Raw genomic sequence first — 16,651 nt, 5'->3', positions numbered from 1 at the left:
TTCCAATGAGGCTGGATGGCTGAGAGAAGAAGGGTAGTTGCATCCTACCGCTGCTGTACCAACGGCATCCGAGCCGACACCCATGAAATAGTTGCGTTCCTCGCCGCAGAATAAATACCCCATCCCCATTCTCCAGCTTTCCTTCGTGTCCGTTTTTCCTCTTGTTCTCACTTTATCTTCTTCTTCCATCGTTCTGTGTCCCCGTTTCCTCTGGTTGGACCGCGATGTCGTTTGTCTTACTATATCTTCGCCTCGAACACCATCAGCAACGCTGGTATCGCTTCGGCTCTCGCGACTTCACGAGATTAACTGTATACTTTCACGTTTACAAGCAAGCTGGATCTCTAGTAGCAATTTACTTCGAAACTCGTTGAACTTGTCGATTCCAACTAGCATCGCGGAAAGGACGACAATCCTTTCGTTTGTTCGCCGTTTTCTCTTTTTATGTATCGCCTGCAACGATTAGGAATGAACCTGGACGATGGATTAGTTTCGTTGTTTTGTAAATTGTTGCGGAAGTAACGGGACGTTGAATGATGAGAATTCTTTTTGGAAATTCGATATGTCTTTGATGGTAATGGTAACGGTGATAAGTAGTAGACGATATAGTGTCGATATGTTTGACCGAATAAGAATTGATCGAGGTTGCTGTAATGACGAGACAGTTCCACATTCCAGTAATTTGAGTGAAACAACAGAAATCAACTAAAAATCTATTTATATTTCTAAAAATTCTATGCAGATTAAAATTGTTCGATGCTTTGAACAGTTTCAATAATAATATATCTCGTTGAATTTTGTTAGAGAAAATTAAAGCGAGACAGTTGAAGGGATGCAAAAGTATAGCAAACTAATATATTTGCGTCGATTCAGCCGATTTCATCCGCAATGATTTATCGTTCCTAATGGTTTCCAGATTTGCGATCGAAAATTGTATAGTTCAGATAATTTCATCGATACAGTGATAATACTATTATAATATTATACCAATAGAGGGTATTTAGAAATTTAATGTTATTGAACCTTGTGATGAGCACCAGTTACAAATACGTATGCATTTTTTAAATTACATGTTTATATTATATATGATTTCATTCATATACATTTTATTCACAATACAATCTCATTTATTCATATTTTCATCTTGTGATCAGACAGGCAAACATTAAAATATTTTTTTTAAACAGGAGGAGGATATAAATTCTTATATTAAGTTTTGAAGAATTTGTTAAAATAATTAAGTTTATTTTAACAAATTCTTTTTTTTTTAACAACTTAGTTAAGCTAAGTATACAAGAATATTCGTTACGATATCTAAAGAAATGATATCCATCTGAAAGAGAACTAACGACTTTTAAAATAATAAATTTGTTAAAAACGATACCGCTTATATGATATAACATTCACGATATTCTTATTTTATTATTCATATTTTAATTTCATTAAGTGAATTCAAATAGACGCAAAAAAGCATCAAAATTTACTTTATGAAGGAGACTGAGTAGGACGTTCTTAATTAGACAAACTTAAAATTATCTCGCGACAATGAATTCATTTATCAATTCATGTATCCAAACGTCGTCAGCGAGATTAACAATCGGGTGAATTTTTGAAAGGATGTCTGACCTGAATACCGGTAACACGAGTAAACGATATGATGTTTCAAAGCTTTATCGGAAAATTCGTGTGACAATCCCTGACTTACGCGAGAAAATGCGGCAGAAATTTAAACGTGGTGCACACGCCAAATCGATTCGGCAAAAATTCGATCAATTCAATCAATATAAATTATATCAAGTCATTCGAAAGTGTACGACTCATCTTCTGATAGACATCGATAGAATGGTCATTTGAATGGAACATATTTCAGTGGTATGATATCAGAATATTGCAAAATCCAAATTTATGATCGGAAATCTCTGACATTACGAAGTATGTCTAATGGTTTTAACATTCTAATATGTTTCATGTTGGAAATTAATAATTAATATTAAAAAAAAGATCTACAATACAATGTATATATATATGTTAGGTTGACTAAAAGCAAAAATTATGATTTGTATATAAATGGTATATGTAGGTGGTTTATTAATCTATTTGATATAAATGTTATGATAATAAGCGTTTTATTTTGTACATAACATGATGTTACATAAAATTCTTTAATAAAATAACAATTTCAGATTGAAATTATACAGAACGAAGTATAATATAAGTAATATTTGTAGGCAATAATATAAAATAACGTTACCACAAAGAAATCTGATAAACAATATACAGTATACATAAAATATTACTTTAATATGTTTCAGGTTTTACACATAATAAACGAAGTATTGGAGCCAGTACGCTCGAATTCCGCGGAAATGCCAATCTATAGCCCGAACGCCTTCGAATTTCTAAATCAAAGTGAAAATCTCGACTTGGGTGTTCATCGTGTTCGGTAAGCAATAATTCTTTTGTTTTTCTTCGATAACTGTGTTTCTCTTCCGAATTCTAACGGAAGTTATTCAAGTAACAAATTAACTTGAATTCCCCGGTAAGATATTTCCTCTCAAAATATTCATCGATCGAAGCATAACACACTTATGATTCTTCCATAAAATCTTTTCTGAGAAAATATTTTAATATTAATAGGAAAACGCAAAATACAATTATTATTCGCGCCTGTTCAAATTTTTATTAAATATTATTTCTTGTCAAATATAAAATAAATGATTTAATTTCTAAATAAGTATAAAATACAGAATATCAAGAATATATTCAAAACATTAATATAGAAATATAATATACTTTAAATTATTATTCATCCTTACATTCTGTTAAATATTATTTCTAATTAAAATTATATAATTGGACTCTTTCTATAATAAAAACATAAAGATCAAATTTCATTATTTTCATCAATTCTTATTATCGTTCTTAAAACAATGATAATCCTATTCGTTTTCTTTATTATTCAATATCATTTATTGCTTTCTACCACTCATCGGGTGTAGTTTCTTTTCCGCGAGTGAAATATATCGACGAAGCCTGCTCACGTTGGCCAAAAGATGAAGATGCAACCAACTTTCGTAGTTGTTTCCTAAGTAACTTCGATGCTCACTTTGTCAAGTCTTTATCGATATTTAAAGTCTCGGTGCCGTGGTGCTTGCCATCTGAGTAAGTAAAACTCGAGTGAATTAGCTTCACCCTTTCTAAAGTTCTTTAAGCTTCGCTGCATTTCATTTACCGTTCGTACGCTGAACAACGTTTCCGCTTGTTCTTGCAACGTAAAGCAGAGCCCAACTTTTTCCATATATACCTGCGCGAAAAACTTTGTTAATAAATCATTTCGAAAGGATTCATCACCTCTCGCGCGTAAATTTTCACATTTTAATTCAATCCCCTTTAATTTCACCTACGAATTCGACGCAATTAAGGACACAATGCATTCCTGTGTTCAGCTTCAGTCGATAAGAGATTATCGAGCGCCATGAATTTATAAATGATTTTATTCATTGAAAATGTATTGAACGGTCTACTGGAATATAAAATGAATAAAGAAGAGTCAATTTGAAACGCAATTACGTTTAATAATATATATAAAATGATTTTTATATAATAACAAGCGCAACATTTAGAATTATATTTATAAATCTTCAATAATTATGACGAAGTTTTATAAATGAAACTGTACGAAATGGCTTATTTTAGCTTTAACGCGATTCCTCTGTAAAATTATGTCAACAAAGGAAGAGAAATCCTTTATACATTTTATCTGTCATGTCATTCTTAGTTTCACTTAATTTCTAACATGTTCTATAAAAATGAAAATAAAATTACTTGCTCTATGGATTTTACTTGAAACGACAGTCTTGTTACATCTATAGACCTTTATTCTTATTTGCTTTCAGTATTTTTCTCAAGTGGAGAATAAAATAATTGTCAAATAATTTTTATTTATTTTCTACTATGTTCTTCATGAAGAATAAGATTAGTTTTTCCACAATTTTATCTGCGATCATCATCTTGTTACGTGTATGAACCTTTATTGTTATTCATTTTTTTTCAATTTCTCTCAAAATAGCTGTTATGTTACACAACAATGTACTTTACTTTAATTAATTTCTTACTATTTCCTTCAAATAGAAAAGTAGACTCATTTTTTCTATAAACGTTATAACCTTCACTTTCATAAAACAATAAATCTTGTTTCGTCTATATAAAAAAACATGAGGAAAAAATAGTAGAACTATATTCAATTAACGAGCCCGACTTTCTTGCAGCATCTTCCGAAAGCGGATCTTGACGGAGAAGAAGGAGGAAGTCTTCAAGGCGGACGGACGTTACACCTTTCTTATCCCCGTTGAGGAGGGTTTCCGGGTAAGCTGCTTAGCAACCTTCCCATATCGATCATCCCGAAAGGACCTTAATATCCTCTGTTGCGAAACCTTTGAAAGGATTCAGTACATACCAACTGGTTCTACTCGTCCCCGGAAGTGACAGATTCTGATCGATTACATTCCCGATGAAGCGGAAATCCATACAAAACTAATTCAGTTACCATTACAAAAATTTCTACGCGACTATCGATCTCAATAGTCGTTTGCTGGTGAGAACTGGCATTAAAATAAAACAGCAGAGTACGTTTTGCGTTTATTTCGAATTCTCGAACAGATCGCAATCTGTCACGTATCAAATGATCTTTGGATAGATTATTTTCTTTCTTAATTAATCTAAAAATCAATCAACAATTTAATTAATCGATTAACAATTGAAAAATAGTATTGTTTTTAGATTTGTTTGGGTATATTGTTTGGAGTTATTAATTGAACGAAATGAAAGAAAAAGATTTTTGTATATACGAGAATTTACAAATATCAATAAACGATGAATGAAATATTTCATCCGGATTTTATTGAAAATCAAATTCAGACTTAAAAATGTTTCCATTGTAATAGAAATTTTTCTCTATGGATCAAAACGTTACAAACTTCTCCCTTTGTTAAATCCATAAGTAAATTACATCGCACACAATTCTCTATCAATTTAACACTTTTAGAATCTGAACTATACAATATTTTATTCAAACTTCAGCGAGAATTATATACGTATCAGCAATTTCTCTCTATAAACCAAAACATTACAACCTTCTCTAGTTATTAAGATTTAAATGAATTAGACGATCCGAGATCAGACACAATAGAAATTACTTATCTTGTTATTTCAAAACATACCTTTATCCGAGAAATACGTCAGTGAAACAGAAATGTCTCTCCATAAACCAAACCTGTACAAACTTCTGCTCAATTGAAATGTAAGTGAATTAGAGCGTTCATAATCAGACACAATACTCTACCGTTCTAATACTCTTACTCAAGCATATCTAGCAATAAATGAACAAGGTTCGTACGATCAAGCGTATCTCTATTTATACAATTTTTCTTTATTTCCACGAACTCTTATCGGAAAATTTTCCTGAGAAAAGAACAGCAGATCGACTGAAGCAGAAAATTACCGGTTGCTAAGTGGGCGGTCAATTAAATTTGATCGCGGAGCGTTCCTCTTATCCCTAGGAAAATCTACGAGGAAAGGTGAAACGTTAAACGAGAGCGTCAAGATTACAAAAAAATCGATGGCGCGCCGCGAACAAGTCCGTTGAATTATAATAGGCAAAGTTAATAACACAAGGGTAACCAACGACAATGCAACGAGCAGATACGATCGGTAATTTACCAGCTCCGGTTTTTCGTAATTCCGCGATTAAAGTCGCGTGCGTTCGATCAATTTCTACGGGTCATGCAATCAATCTTCGGGTGTGAAATCTAGAACAGAATTTTCTGTAACTTGCTGTAGCTCCGCGTAACGATCAGGAGAATGGCATATAACGTGTAAAAAATGTTGAGCGTCGAAAGATATCTCTTGAATAAGGAAATGGAAACTTGGAAGTAAGTTTGGGTTATTTCCGAAAGTTCCTTCTAGAACGAGGTTAAAGGAACTATAGGAGTGAAGAGTCGATTTTCAGAAACCACATATGCACCTCGTTTTCTCGTTTCGTTGATTCTTGTTCAACTTTTATTCTGTTCTTGCGGCAAATGCGTTGGATATTCGAGTTTGTTAAGAGATTCAATGTTGTAGGAGTATGTTATGTAATGTCGGTGCGGAATTTTTGTATGTTGTTTCATAAGCAGACCCTTTTCTGGGTGCTAATTTACAGTAATTTGAAAGAAATATTATTATTCGTGACATATTTAAGGAAATACTTACGTATGATAAGTTTTTTTTTAGAAAAATGGCACATTTAAGAATTCGTTAGTTTTGAAAATGAACTCTGCAAATGAATTATTTGCATTATTTTATCTAATAAAATTGTACTGTCTGATAAGAAGAATTTCATAATTTACGAAAACTATTTTACCCTCTTTCTGTTTACTAATAAAGGACAGACATAAACAATATCTTATTAAAGCGGCTTAAAACCCCAGGAATAAACTTTGGACTAAATTATAAAAATATTCAAACTGATTTTCTGAAAATGTTTCTTAAAATAATTTTTACATCTCTCGTTAACGTACCACCACGGGATTATTTATCATTATTCAAATAACCTTCGCAAACACATAAAAATCCGAAATCGCAACATGCTAAATAATAAAATCCTGCAACAAACATCCCGATACATGTTCCAATAAAACCGAATAATTTTTCCCGGATGTAAAAATCCGAAAAATCAGCAGCTAAAATTGAAACAAACAGATTCCACCATCGGCGATCAGCGTTCCCGAAAATCAATAAACGCAGCAAAAAAAGAATGGGTACATATTCTGTGATGGTAAAGCGGAAATTACTACATGAAAAATCGTGCTGCGCTTCCCCAAAAATTTCCAACAACGTGTGTTCGGTAGCGTTCGCGATATCGGATACGTATTCGTAGCTTGATTGCACAATGTACATCAGCTGTTGGCTATGTGTGGGTGTGTGATCTCGATATAAAGGAAAGAAGAGGGCGTGTAGGAATCAAGTTTCGGCCCTCAAAAGCCTCGTTCCGTTCACGGAGAGCGATCGAGCCGTATCGAAAAGCACTCGACGCGACACGTCGTCGACGCAGCTTTCCCAATCGAACGACGTCGATGGTTCGATGCGAACGAAAGGAGCCACAGCTTCCTTTGCTGCAGTTTGGAACATGGGATCGTCGATACGATCGTTACCAATCGAAGAGACTGCAGAAGGAAGAAGGGTTGAATTAATAATGGCGAGCGTTGAATGGTCCTCATGTTTTTGGAAAACGAATCCTTCACCTCCGACGGATGTTTGGGAAATCGAAGAAAAGACAGTTGCTTTGAAAACGTAAAATTGTTTGAGAAAGGTTCAGGGGAAAGGAGAAGATTAATGGAAAGTTTCACTGCTGGCGGAAGTGATAGTTATAAAATATGAAACTAATATAATTCGTTATCATTGAATTTAGATTTTTAAATATTTGTGAGAAAAGAAACAAACATTAGAACAAAATGTAGGTACGCATATGATAAACTGCGTCTCATAATTATAAAATAACCTTGCAATTTTCAATTTTTATATGTTAACATGATAAACAATGAGGATTTTTTAATTGAACCACGTCGATGCTATTTTCTCCGATCGAATGTAGGATCATCAACGCAGCCATTACCAACCAAAGAATACGGAGAGAAAGAGAGGTTGAATTAATAACAGAGAAACGTGAACACTTGGTCGAATGGTCTTCGTGTTTTTAGAAAACGAATCTCCGCCAGAAAATGTCCGCTAAGTAATCGACGAGAAAACGTTCTGTGTGAGAACGAGAAAGTATCTGAGAAACGTTTAACAGAAAGAAGAAGTTTAATGTAATTTTGCTGGGAATGGAAATAATTAAATTTTTCCACATTCTGACAGGTATATCATTGCAACACGATAAACAGGATCATAAGTTTGTTGAAAACTTCACTCGCAACTTCTCGGAACTTTTTACAGTCCTTTTAATTCTTTCTAACGACTACAGGCTAAGTAGATCTACGAGTTTATGTTAAATCATAAATATTACTATTACAATTTTTTTAAAAATACATTTCTAAAGGAAAAAGTTTTCATTATTTCACATAACCGAGTATAATTAATAATTCTCTACTTCAAACTTTTTATTTCAAACTGATTTTCTGAAAAAATTTGTTTTTTAAGTTATGCAACTATTCTAACAAATTTCTAAAAAAAGATTAAATAAATTCATGAAACGCATGAACACATTGCCAAAAATCCACAACTTTTATCTATTATATGTTCTACGCGTACTTCTCTGTTGTTCTTGTAAAAATCTACAGGAAAAGCAAACTATGGGGCGGACAGATAAGGAAAGAAAGAAGTTTATTTCTTGAGGTAGCGGTGCGAGCAATTTTCTCTCGTGCGGGCGACGGGGCACGAGAAAAACAGAAGGAACGAAATCGTTTCGTCGGTAGCTGCGTTGCGTGATTACATCTTACATGATATCGTGAATAATTCCGCGAAACTCTGAGGCACGTACAGCTTTGCTGGCTGCATCCAGAATTAGCTGAAACGGAAGAAGAATCCGCGTAGTGAGTGGTAGAAATAAAGTCTTGAAACGATTCTAAGAAATACCGGAGAAGCACGAACAACCTTCCGAACCCTAAAAAGAAGGAAAGAAAGATAGAAGAATTTTCATAGAACGGTGAACGTTCGACGTTTGGAATAATTATTAACTTATTAAAGACCAACGTTACAGTAACGCGACATCTTATTTTCAAATATTTTAAATTTCAAGTTTTCACATTTCCAAGTAGTCAGATTTCTACATCTTAAAATTTTTGGATATTTCGCGAGGAACTATTTGGTAACATTCGAACAAAAATTATTTGCTAAAAATGTAAAGTCAGCAAAACAATAGACATTAGGATACAATGTACAAGTATTATGTTTACAATTTTTCACCCTTAATCCTTGAAATTACACATTTAACACAGAACTGTATCATCTTCAATCGTGGCAATTTTGAAATACTGCGATGTACATTCTCAACGTTATTTAATAAAGTAGAAAATTACTAAATCAGATATTCACTATCTGTGATTTCATCGTGAAACGAAAGAACGAACAACGTGGCGAGATTTAATACGAAGGTGATTTTGCACCGCAACTTGGAGAATTCCATTGCTTCGGGTTATATCTTGAAAAACTGGATGTAAAGTAGAAAGGAAAAAGAACAAAGAAGATAGAGAAAAGAATCCGAGAGTGGAACGTAAAACAAGTTGACGAGTGAACAGCTTGAAAGTGGCTTTGATTGTGGTTTTGAGCGCGCTTTTGTATCTCAGTGAAAGAAATCCGAACAAGGGTGAGGAGAATTATTTTTCTTTATTAAGAATATTTATAGCTGATAGTTGTTACTTAACTTGTAATATTTTCACCCCATCGCGTGGAACATGAAATAATCGAAATGTATGTATTACATATCGAAATGGTTGTTATTTAATGCAAGTAAAATATATCTAAATTTCGTAAAATATTGGTATATAAAAGTTTCGTCTTTCGTGTCTCATGAGTAAAGCTATAAATCTCCATCAGATTAAGATAAATAGTAAACTAAAATAAACTCCCATTTACGTGATTTCAAAGACAGATTTAAATATTCTTGAATATGTAATGTAAAGTTTAAAAAGTTTTATCTTCCAGCTTTGACCGCTTTCGCGCATTAAAAATTATCCATTTTTCTCATTGTCCTGTGAATTACGTTGCACGTAAACATTTTAGTACGCTCGTTATTGGTGAATTAACTTTCGTTGAAACTTTTACGGTATCTTTTTATGAGATTTGTTGCTTTTACTGTCCGAATAAATATCTTGCAATGCTTAAAGTTTAAACGATGGATGTATACGAGTTTCCTACGAGCGACTATGGTCGCCTGGTACACAACGCTTGCATTTTCTGAGATTGTTTCTACGAAAAGCAATAAAAAACAAGCGAATCACGTACATAACAACATTGCATTCGTAATATTGACCTTTTTATGTGTTCTCCCTCTGAATGACACATATAGTTTTATTACTTAAAAATTTTATTGTCAAGATATTGACATGATCTATTTCGTTAAAAAGAAATGATAGAATGGTTTTAAAAAAGGTATATATAAAAAAAATTATTTTGCGATAATAGTCCATTTATATCGTAATTGGTTCATTTATATAATATAGGTACATTCTCTCCATTGCTAATGATTTGCAAACAATACATAAGCCAATTTTCCACTCGTGGCAAAAGCTTGTATAGCGTGTAATAACGTTATTAGATAAAATAAATGGAATACCAACAAAAAGTAATTGTACTACATACACTTACTTTGCATGAAGTTTCTTCCATCGAGCTCTATATTTTATTTTCACAGTATCAAATTATTGTAGCCATATGAAAGTGCTACTAAATAATGCGAAATTTAATATACTTGCTTGATAATATAATAAATACAATGGTATACAAATAATTTTTATAGCCACTGTACCCTTCCATATTGAAAAAGATAACTCGTTTTGAGAATCAATCTTTGCTGATATTTTAAGATTGACAATTTCTAAAATATATTAATCTCATAACCGTCAACGAAGTCATGCCTAATACGAGACAAGGAAACTTCAAAGAAGAATCGCGCAAACATCAAACGACACACTCTAAAAATCATCCCTTACCTACCACTTTCCGACTTCTAAAACTCGTATACTCCGACTCATCCTTCTTCGCATTCTAGAACGCCCCTTAAGTGGAGCGACGCGCGTTAACGAGCAGCCTGCAGCCACCCTCGAAATCTCGATCGTGGAAAACAGAGTGACACGTTTTGTCCTTGTCACGTGAGGAACAACACGGTCGTAACAAGATAGTCAGCGTTTAATACGACTCTGATGGACCGTATAACGTAGCCGTGCCTTATCACGAATCGGAAATCAATCGTTCATAGCGACCTCATCCTTTACACTCGAATGACCTTTTACACGCGCGCAATCGATAATGAGGGACGTGTATAATCATCGGTCCGGTGAGTCGATGCTTTATTTTCGCGTCCTTACTCGGCTCGTTGCCCCGTGTTATCCCTTGAATAGGTACACGTACAGTAGCTCACGAAAGTATTTCAATATTTACCATGGAACACTATTGTGCGTATATTGTGCGTGTTGTGTAAAACATTTCGAAATTTGATTAACACTAACGAGACACGATCGTCATGGTTATAATGGTAAAACTCGAAAGCAATCTGAAAATTATGTGGACAAAGTTACAAGATATTTGGTACTAACATAGCTACTCAATAGAAAAAATTGGTGTATTAGAACAATCGTTTTAAGGATATATGTAGCGAGTGTTAGAAACGGCAGTACTGAATATTTAGGCTTATTGATATAATGAATAATTAACTGTTTCAGCACTCTCTGTGATCTTCGCGGAATATATTTTTGCGTTAAATACTTTGTAGCTTCTATGTGTATTGTTAGATTTGTATGAAACTTTATCGACATGGTCGTAATTAGATTTTCATGTATTTATAGAAAATTTGATTGCGCAGAATTTCATAATATGTACATAATATGAAATATGCAAAACATAATGCTTCCTATAATACTTGGTAGATAAAACAATTTTCTACTGAATTTGAATAAAACTCCGCGGTCTAGTCATGATAGTTTGTGATGTGTGTCATGATGATCTTGTTACAGTGTTTATGAAATTTTCGAATATTTCGTGTAACGTAGATGATATATTCGGAAAAGAGGTCCACAAGCGTTCCAATACTTTTGCGAACAACTGTAACAATGCCGCACCCTTGTGCGTCTTTGACGTCGTCGTTGTTCGCCTCCGCGGTTTTACGCGATTACACCGCATTAGGGGCCGTTTACATGGACCCTGTGAACTAGAGCCAGCCAGAATCCCTGTGGGACAGACGCCGTCAGAGACGAAACCAAGGGAGGGACAGGGGTTGAAATGTTTCAGCATGAAAGTGCAAGTAATTAATGAGACGCAATGTCTTATCGACCGGTTAATTAAATGTTTTCGCTGCTTTTAGGGGAAGTAGCGAGAATTCTTGGGTATTGTTTTGTGATGCTAACATGCTGCATTATCTTGTTAGGCCATGGTTTCATCATGGCTGGGATACGTTCGAAGTTAATGAATTTTCGGATGCTAGAAAACTTGTAATGATATAATTAAGAATTACTTCTAGCAAAGAGTGGTGGAAATAACTTGAACTATTTATGAAGTATAAATAGAGATCATATTGTGCTAGGTGATTTACTATACATGATATATTTTTGTAACAATGGTAATGGAATTTTATTTTCTCGAAAAAACTAATCGTTCGAAGATAGTATATCTATAATCGCTCTATAATCTTTATAATGTAAACTTGGAAAGTGAATGGATAATTTTTCGTTACTTTTACCCAACCATTTTATCTTTTAGTAATAATTTAACTAATTAACTTTACTTTCTACGGTATACTAACACTAATTATGGCAATACTGTATCAATATGATAAAATAATATTTATGTATTAATATAGTGAAATAATTTATATTTGAATTAACGTTTAATCATATCAACATTGATGAAACATTAACAGGAGCACAATTAAATTCATGTTAATTACAAGTTAAACGAAAACGCAGTTAGAACAAAGTGCGCGTTCAATTCAAAGCTCCTGCCTTATCCCAAATTTCGTTAATCGTGAATTCATATGGGACAGGACTTGTATACGTGGCAATCTGTATCATCGAGGATCCTGTCAATCAAGAACCGGTGCAATCAGAGAATCGAGCAGTGCAGAATCTGCACTAGGAGGCAGCTCGTACAATCAGAAAGCTGAATAATTTGGAACATGCGCAATCGAAAATCCGAGTAACCGAAAACCTTTCCAATTCAATATGTTTTCACGACGAATTTGAAAAGTCAGGAAATCTACACGTTTCGGGAAATTGAGCAGTCCAAAACATGTTCAATCGGAAATCCGATCAATAGGTAGTCAAGATTTATGTAACTCGAACAGTTTCGAGGGACACTTTTGAACGTAAATATGTATATATAATTGTTGGATGGTTCAGTTGAAAATCTACATAACCAAAAATTCATCGAGCCTCGATATTGAGAATTGATGCGTAGAATTTGTTGTGATCGAATAGTTATGCATGTAGTTCGCTCTTTGACAGTAAAACAACTTCATGTAAAGAATAGAGAAGATTCTGAATGATTAACTACACATATGAAAATAGCAATTTTTCCAAGAAATAGTTGATTTCTAAACGAAATTCAAATTTCATTTATGGGTTATGCGATCTGAATTTAATTGTTAAAATAATCTCGATTATTTTCTATAACTGGTCCATTTTCCGAGCAAATGAAAAATAAAACATGAAATACAACTCGCTTTAAAAAAAATATTCGAGCTTCAATTTTAAATAAAATTCATTTATAATCTAAAATAGAATTTCTATACATTTTTTTACTAATTATTTATAATTTATTATATATATAATAATATTTTAATTATTTAATACAAATCTATTTAAAATTCATGATATAAAATTTATTAAAAATTTTATATTATAATCAAATGTTTATGGAGAGAGATTTATAGAGCACGTTCAAAAAAGTTATAGCAGCATTCTTTTTTTCCATAAACTCGTTTTGTTCTTTCACAGCCGACGCCCAGGCCGGAGAAGGTTGACCGCGTGGTAATTGATGGTCACGTGATACCCAACAACGTCCTCTTCACAACACCGACACCTCACAATGTACCTTATGAAACCCTTGCGTTCACTGACAACGTCAAGGTCACCGTTAGCTTCCTCAAGGAACACGATAAAGGTAGGTGATCACATTTTATAGGAAATTTGATAAACTTACAATGAACCATAGTATTAGTGAAATTAATAAAATGCGTATTAAAATTTAAGTAGAGGAGGAAAGTTTTAAACGACGTTTTCATCCATTTTAGAGGACACAGTGAAGGCATTAGTGATATAAATGAAGACTGATGTGGAAAGGCAATTTGCCGAAATTAAATTATATAAACTCTTCACAGCACGTTTCCATTTATCTTCTTAACGAATACTAAAACTCCAATAACTGTTATCTTTGCCGCTTAAAAAGAGTCTAGTATATGGGGTATCTCATTTAAAAGTTACACATGAAATTTATTATTTGAGACGACGATAAAAAGATATATTATAAACTGCAACATCTCATGATAATACAAAAAAACAAACATTGATATGCGGAAAATATTAGTGATGTTAGAGGAATCTTCAAGACGATCTTGAGAGAAATCTTTTTATCGTTAAATATACTTTTTAAACGTCATAAAATAACGTCATAAGAACATCAAATAGATGAAATAATTTAAGTGTTGAATTTAAGTGATACACTCTATATATATTAGGAAGTTTTGTTGCAACTTAATGTCCTCAAATTATCTTCACTGCCATTAAGTTCTTAAACTATGTTATATATAGAAGGAATATTTGATTTTAGCTTAAATTTTGATAAATCGAGTTAAAAGTTTTCAGAGATATAATGATATCTGATTGAGTATACTCTGAAAGTAAATTTGAGAGCTGCGACTATATTTTAAAGTTTCATGACACAGACCCTTATATCATATTATTGTCCGTCAGAAGCTATAAAATATTTGTTTGAAAAACTTTTTCCCTATCTCCGGTAGTGCCTAGGATAACATCAGAGAAGTGGAACTTTGGATAGTAGTTTTATCCCCTAAACTTGAATTACAGCGGTTAAAAAATACGTGTCTTTCTATTTTTTTATTGCTTTATGAATGTCTCAAGTTTTATGAAAACTATGCATTAGAAGTTATCTAGTAAGTAGTAGTTATCTAGTCTAGTAATTATTACCGATTGCATCATTAACTAATAATTACTGCCTTATTAACTAGAAATTATCACTGATTTCTAGGTGTGTAAATATCAAACACATATAATATAAACTTACCAATTTTTCATCGTAATTCAAAATAATTGAATTCTCTTTTCAAATCACCATCTACTCAACGATAAGCAAATACATAACAAGAAAAACATTGCGATACAACCAAAAACGACTTTAATCGAACATAAAATCAGTCGTTTATCGTTTCGTTTCGTAATCAATTCCACAGCAGCGTTACCTAGTCGTACTTCGTGCAAGCATAATGCATCGTTCGGTTTAATAATTGTTAATATTATTTTCAGTTTACGTGCAATCGAATACCATAGTTGGCGACGTGAGACATCCAACAGGAGTCGTGTTAGCAGAAATAATTAAACCGAACATTCCAGTGCGCAACGGTGTAGTCCACTTGATTCAACGACCTCTTATGGTCGTCGATACCACGGTGAAGGACTTCCTCGAGGTCAGTGCTTGATCCATCTTCTGTTATTTATTCTACGTACTACCTTGTCTTTTTCTTTTTTTTTTTCTTTTTTTTCATTAGTGGTAGATACACAAAGCGGTAATCGATCTTTATCGAGGATCGAAACGACTGTGTCAATCGTACGACGATAACGTGTCTTACTACCGCATCATCATCATCTATTCATCTCGTCCTATTGTCTGCCGCAAATAATGACACCCTCGAATATGAATTTGTCTAACGTCTCGTCGCGCAAATTAAGCAGAATTAATGCAGGAACAAGCTCGAAAGGTGATCTTTTGTTTCACACATTCGACCCAACCAAATCGAAATGCACGAGTTTAGACCATTTGTCTGCGAAATTGAAATAAATCGATTTTCTGGTAATACTTGTTAATAAGGAGTTGAACTATTTTTACAGGCAATATCTTTTTCAAAAGATTAATTCTTTGTTCCAATGGAATATATCAAATTATAGAATTTTGCTCATGATAATTGTTCATGATAATGCGAATTTTATTAAAGCTATTTATTAATTTGTACTTGTGCTGCAAGTAATACAATTTTATGAAGCGAAGCTGTTGATTCATTCATTTAATATATAGGAAGTTATTTTAATTTGATTCAGAGAGATGATAAACATAGTATACTTTCTGTGGTTATCGTATAATTATGCAAAGTGAAACTCTGTGTTGATCATTCTTTCAGTGGGCGAGTATTTTAATGAATGTTATATATATTTAGATATTTCCAAAATTGATCACACCGTCGTATTATCACACATTGCAAATAAGGTTATATAAAATTATACAGTTTTGTACAACCTATCATTATGAATTTCTTTCGTTTATTTTCGACTCTATCAATTTCATAGTAGAATCTTCTTTTTCAATCATTAACTCATTAAGGATCAGCATCGCGTTAACGCAACATATTACTAATTTTTATTTCCAACATTTTCCATTGATTTCCTCTTAATAAATTCATATTATTGCATTCTATCGAACCTATATAGTGATTATGAAAAAGAATTCCAAGAATCTGTTTCATACTATTCTACTATTTCTTCTTAGACGCTATAATTTTATGAAACTTGAAGAAACTGAAGTATCTCACAGCAATATGATAAACTGTGTCTTTTTTCAAATCATAGTCCTTCTTTTTATTTAATACACTTTTTATATTTTGATAATATTTAATATTGCGATCTACCACCTTTAAAACATTACTTCACTGCTTGATCCTTGATGGATTTAAGAGCTT

At 32.9% G+C, this 16,651-nt stretch overlaps 1 protein-coding gene across 7 annotated transcripts in view; it reads left to right on the top strand.

The window, feature by feature from the left end:
* LOC117234373 (fasciclin-1) overlaps window positions 1–16,651 on the top strand; it is a 380,981-nt gene that overhangs the window by 302,801 nt on the left and 61,529 nt on the right. For all 7 annotated transcript variants that reach the window (XM_033495532.1, XM_033495524.1, XM_033495516.1 and 4 more), the window contains exons 4-7: window positions 2,313–2,443; window positions 4,269–4,365; window positions 13,683–13,848; window positions 15,228–15,388. In XM_033495532.1, coding sequence (XP_033351423.1) covers window positions 2,313–2,443; window positions 4,269–4,365; window positions 13,683–13,848; window positions 15,228–15,388 — 555 coding nt within the window. The remainder of the gene's footprint in view (window positions 1–2,312; window positions 2,444–4,268; window positions 4,366–13,682; window positions 13,849–15,227; window positions 15,389–16,651) is intronic.

Source organism: Bombus vosnesenskii, unplaced genomic scaffold (genome assembly GCF_011952255.1).
Source record: "Bombus vosnesenskii isolate JDL3184/JDL3185 unplaced genomic scaffold, Bvos_JDL3184-5_v1.1 scf7180000013263, whole genome shotgun sequence".
In the NCBI taxonomy this organism is placed as follows: Eukaryota; Metazoa; Arthropoda; class Insecta; order Hymenoptera; family Apidae; genus Bombus; species Bombus vosnesenskii.
Note: the sequence above shows the minus strand (reverse complement) of the source record. Positions and strands in the feature narration are given on the sequence as shown.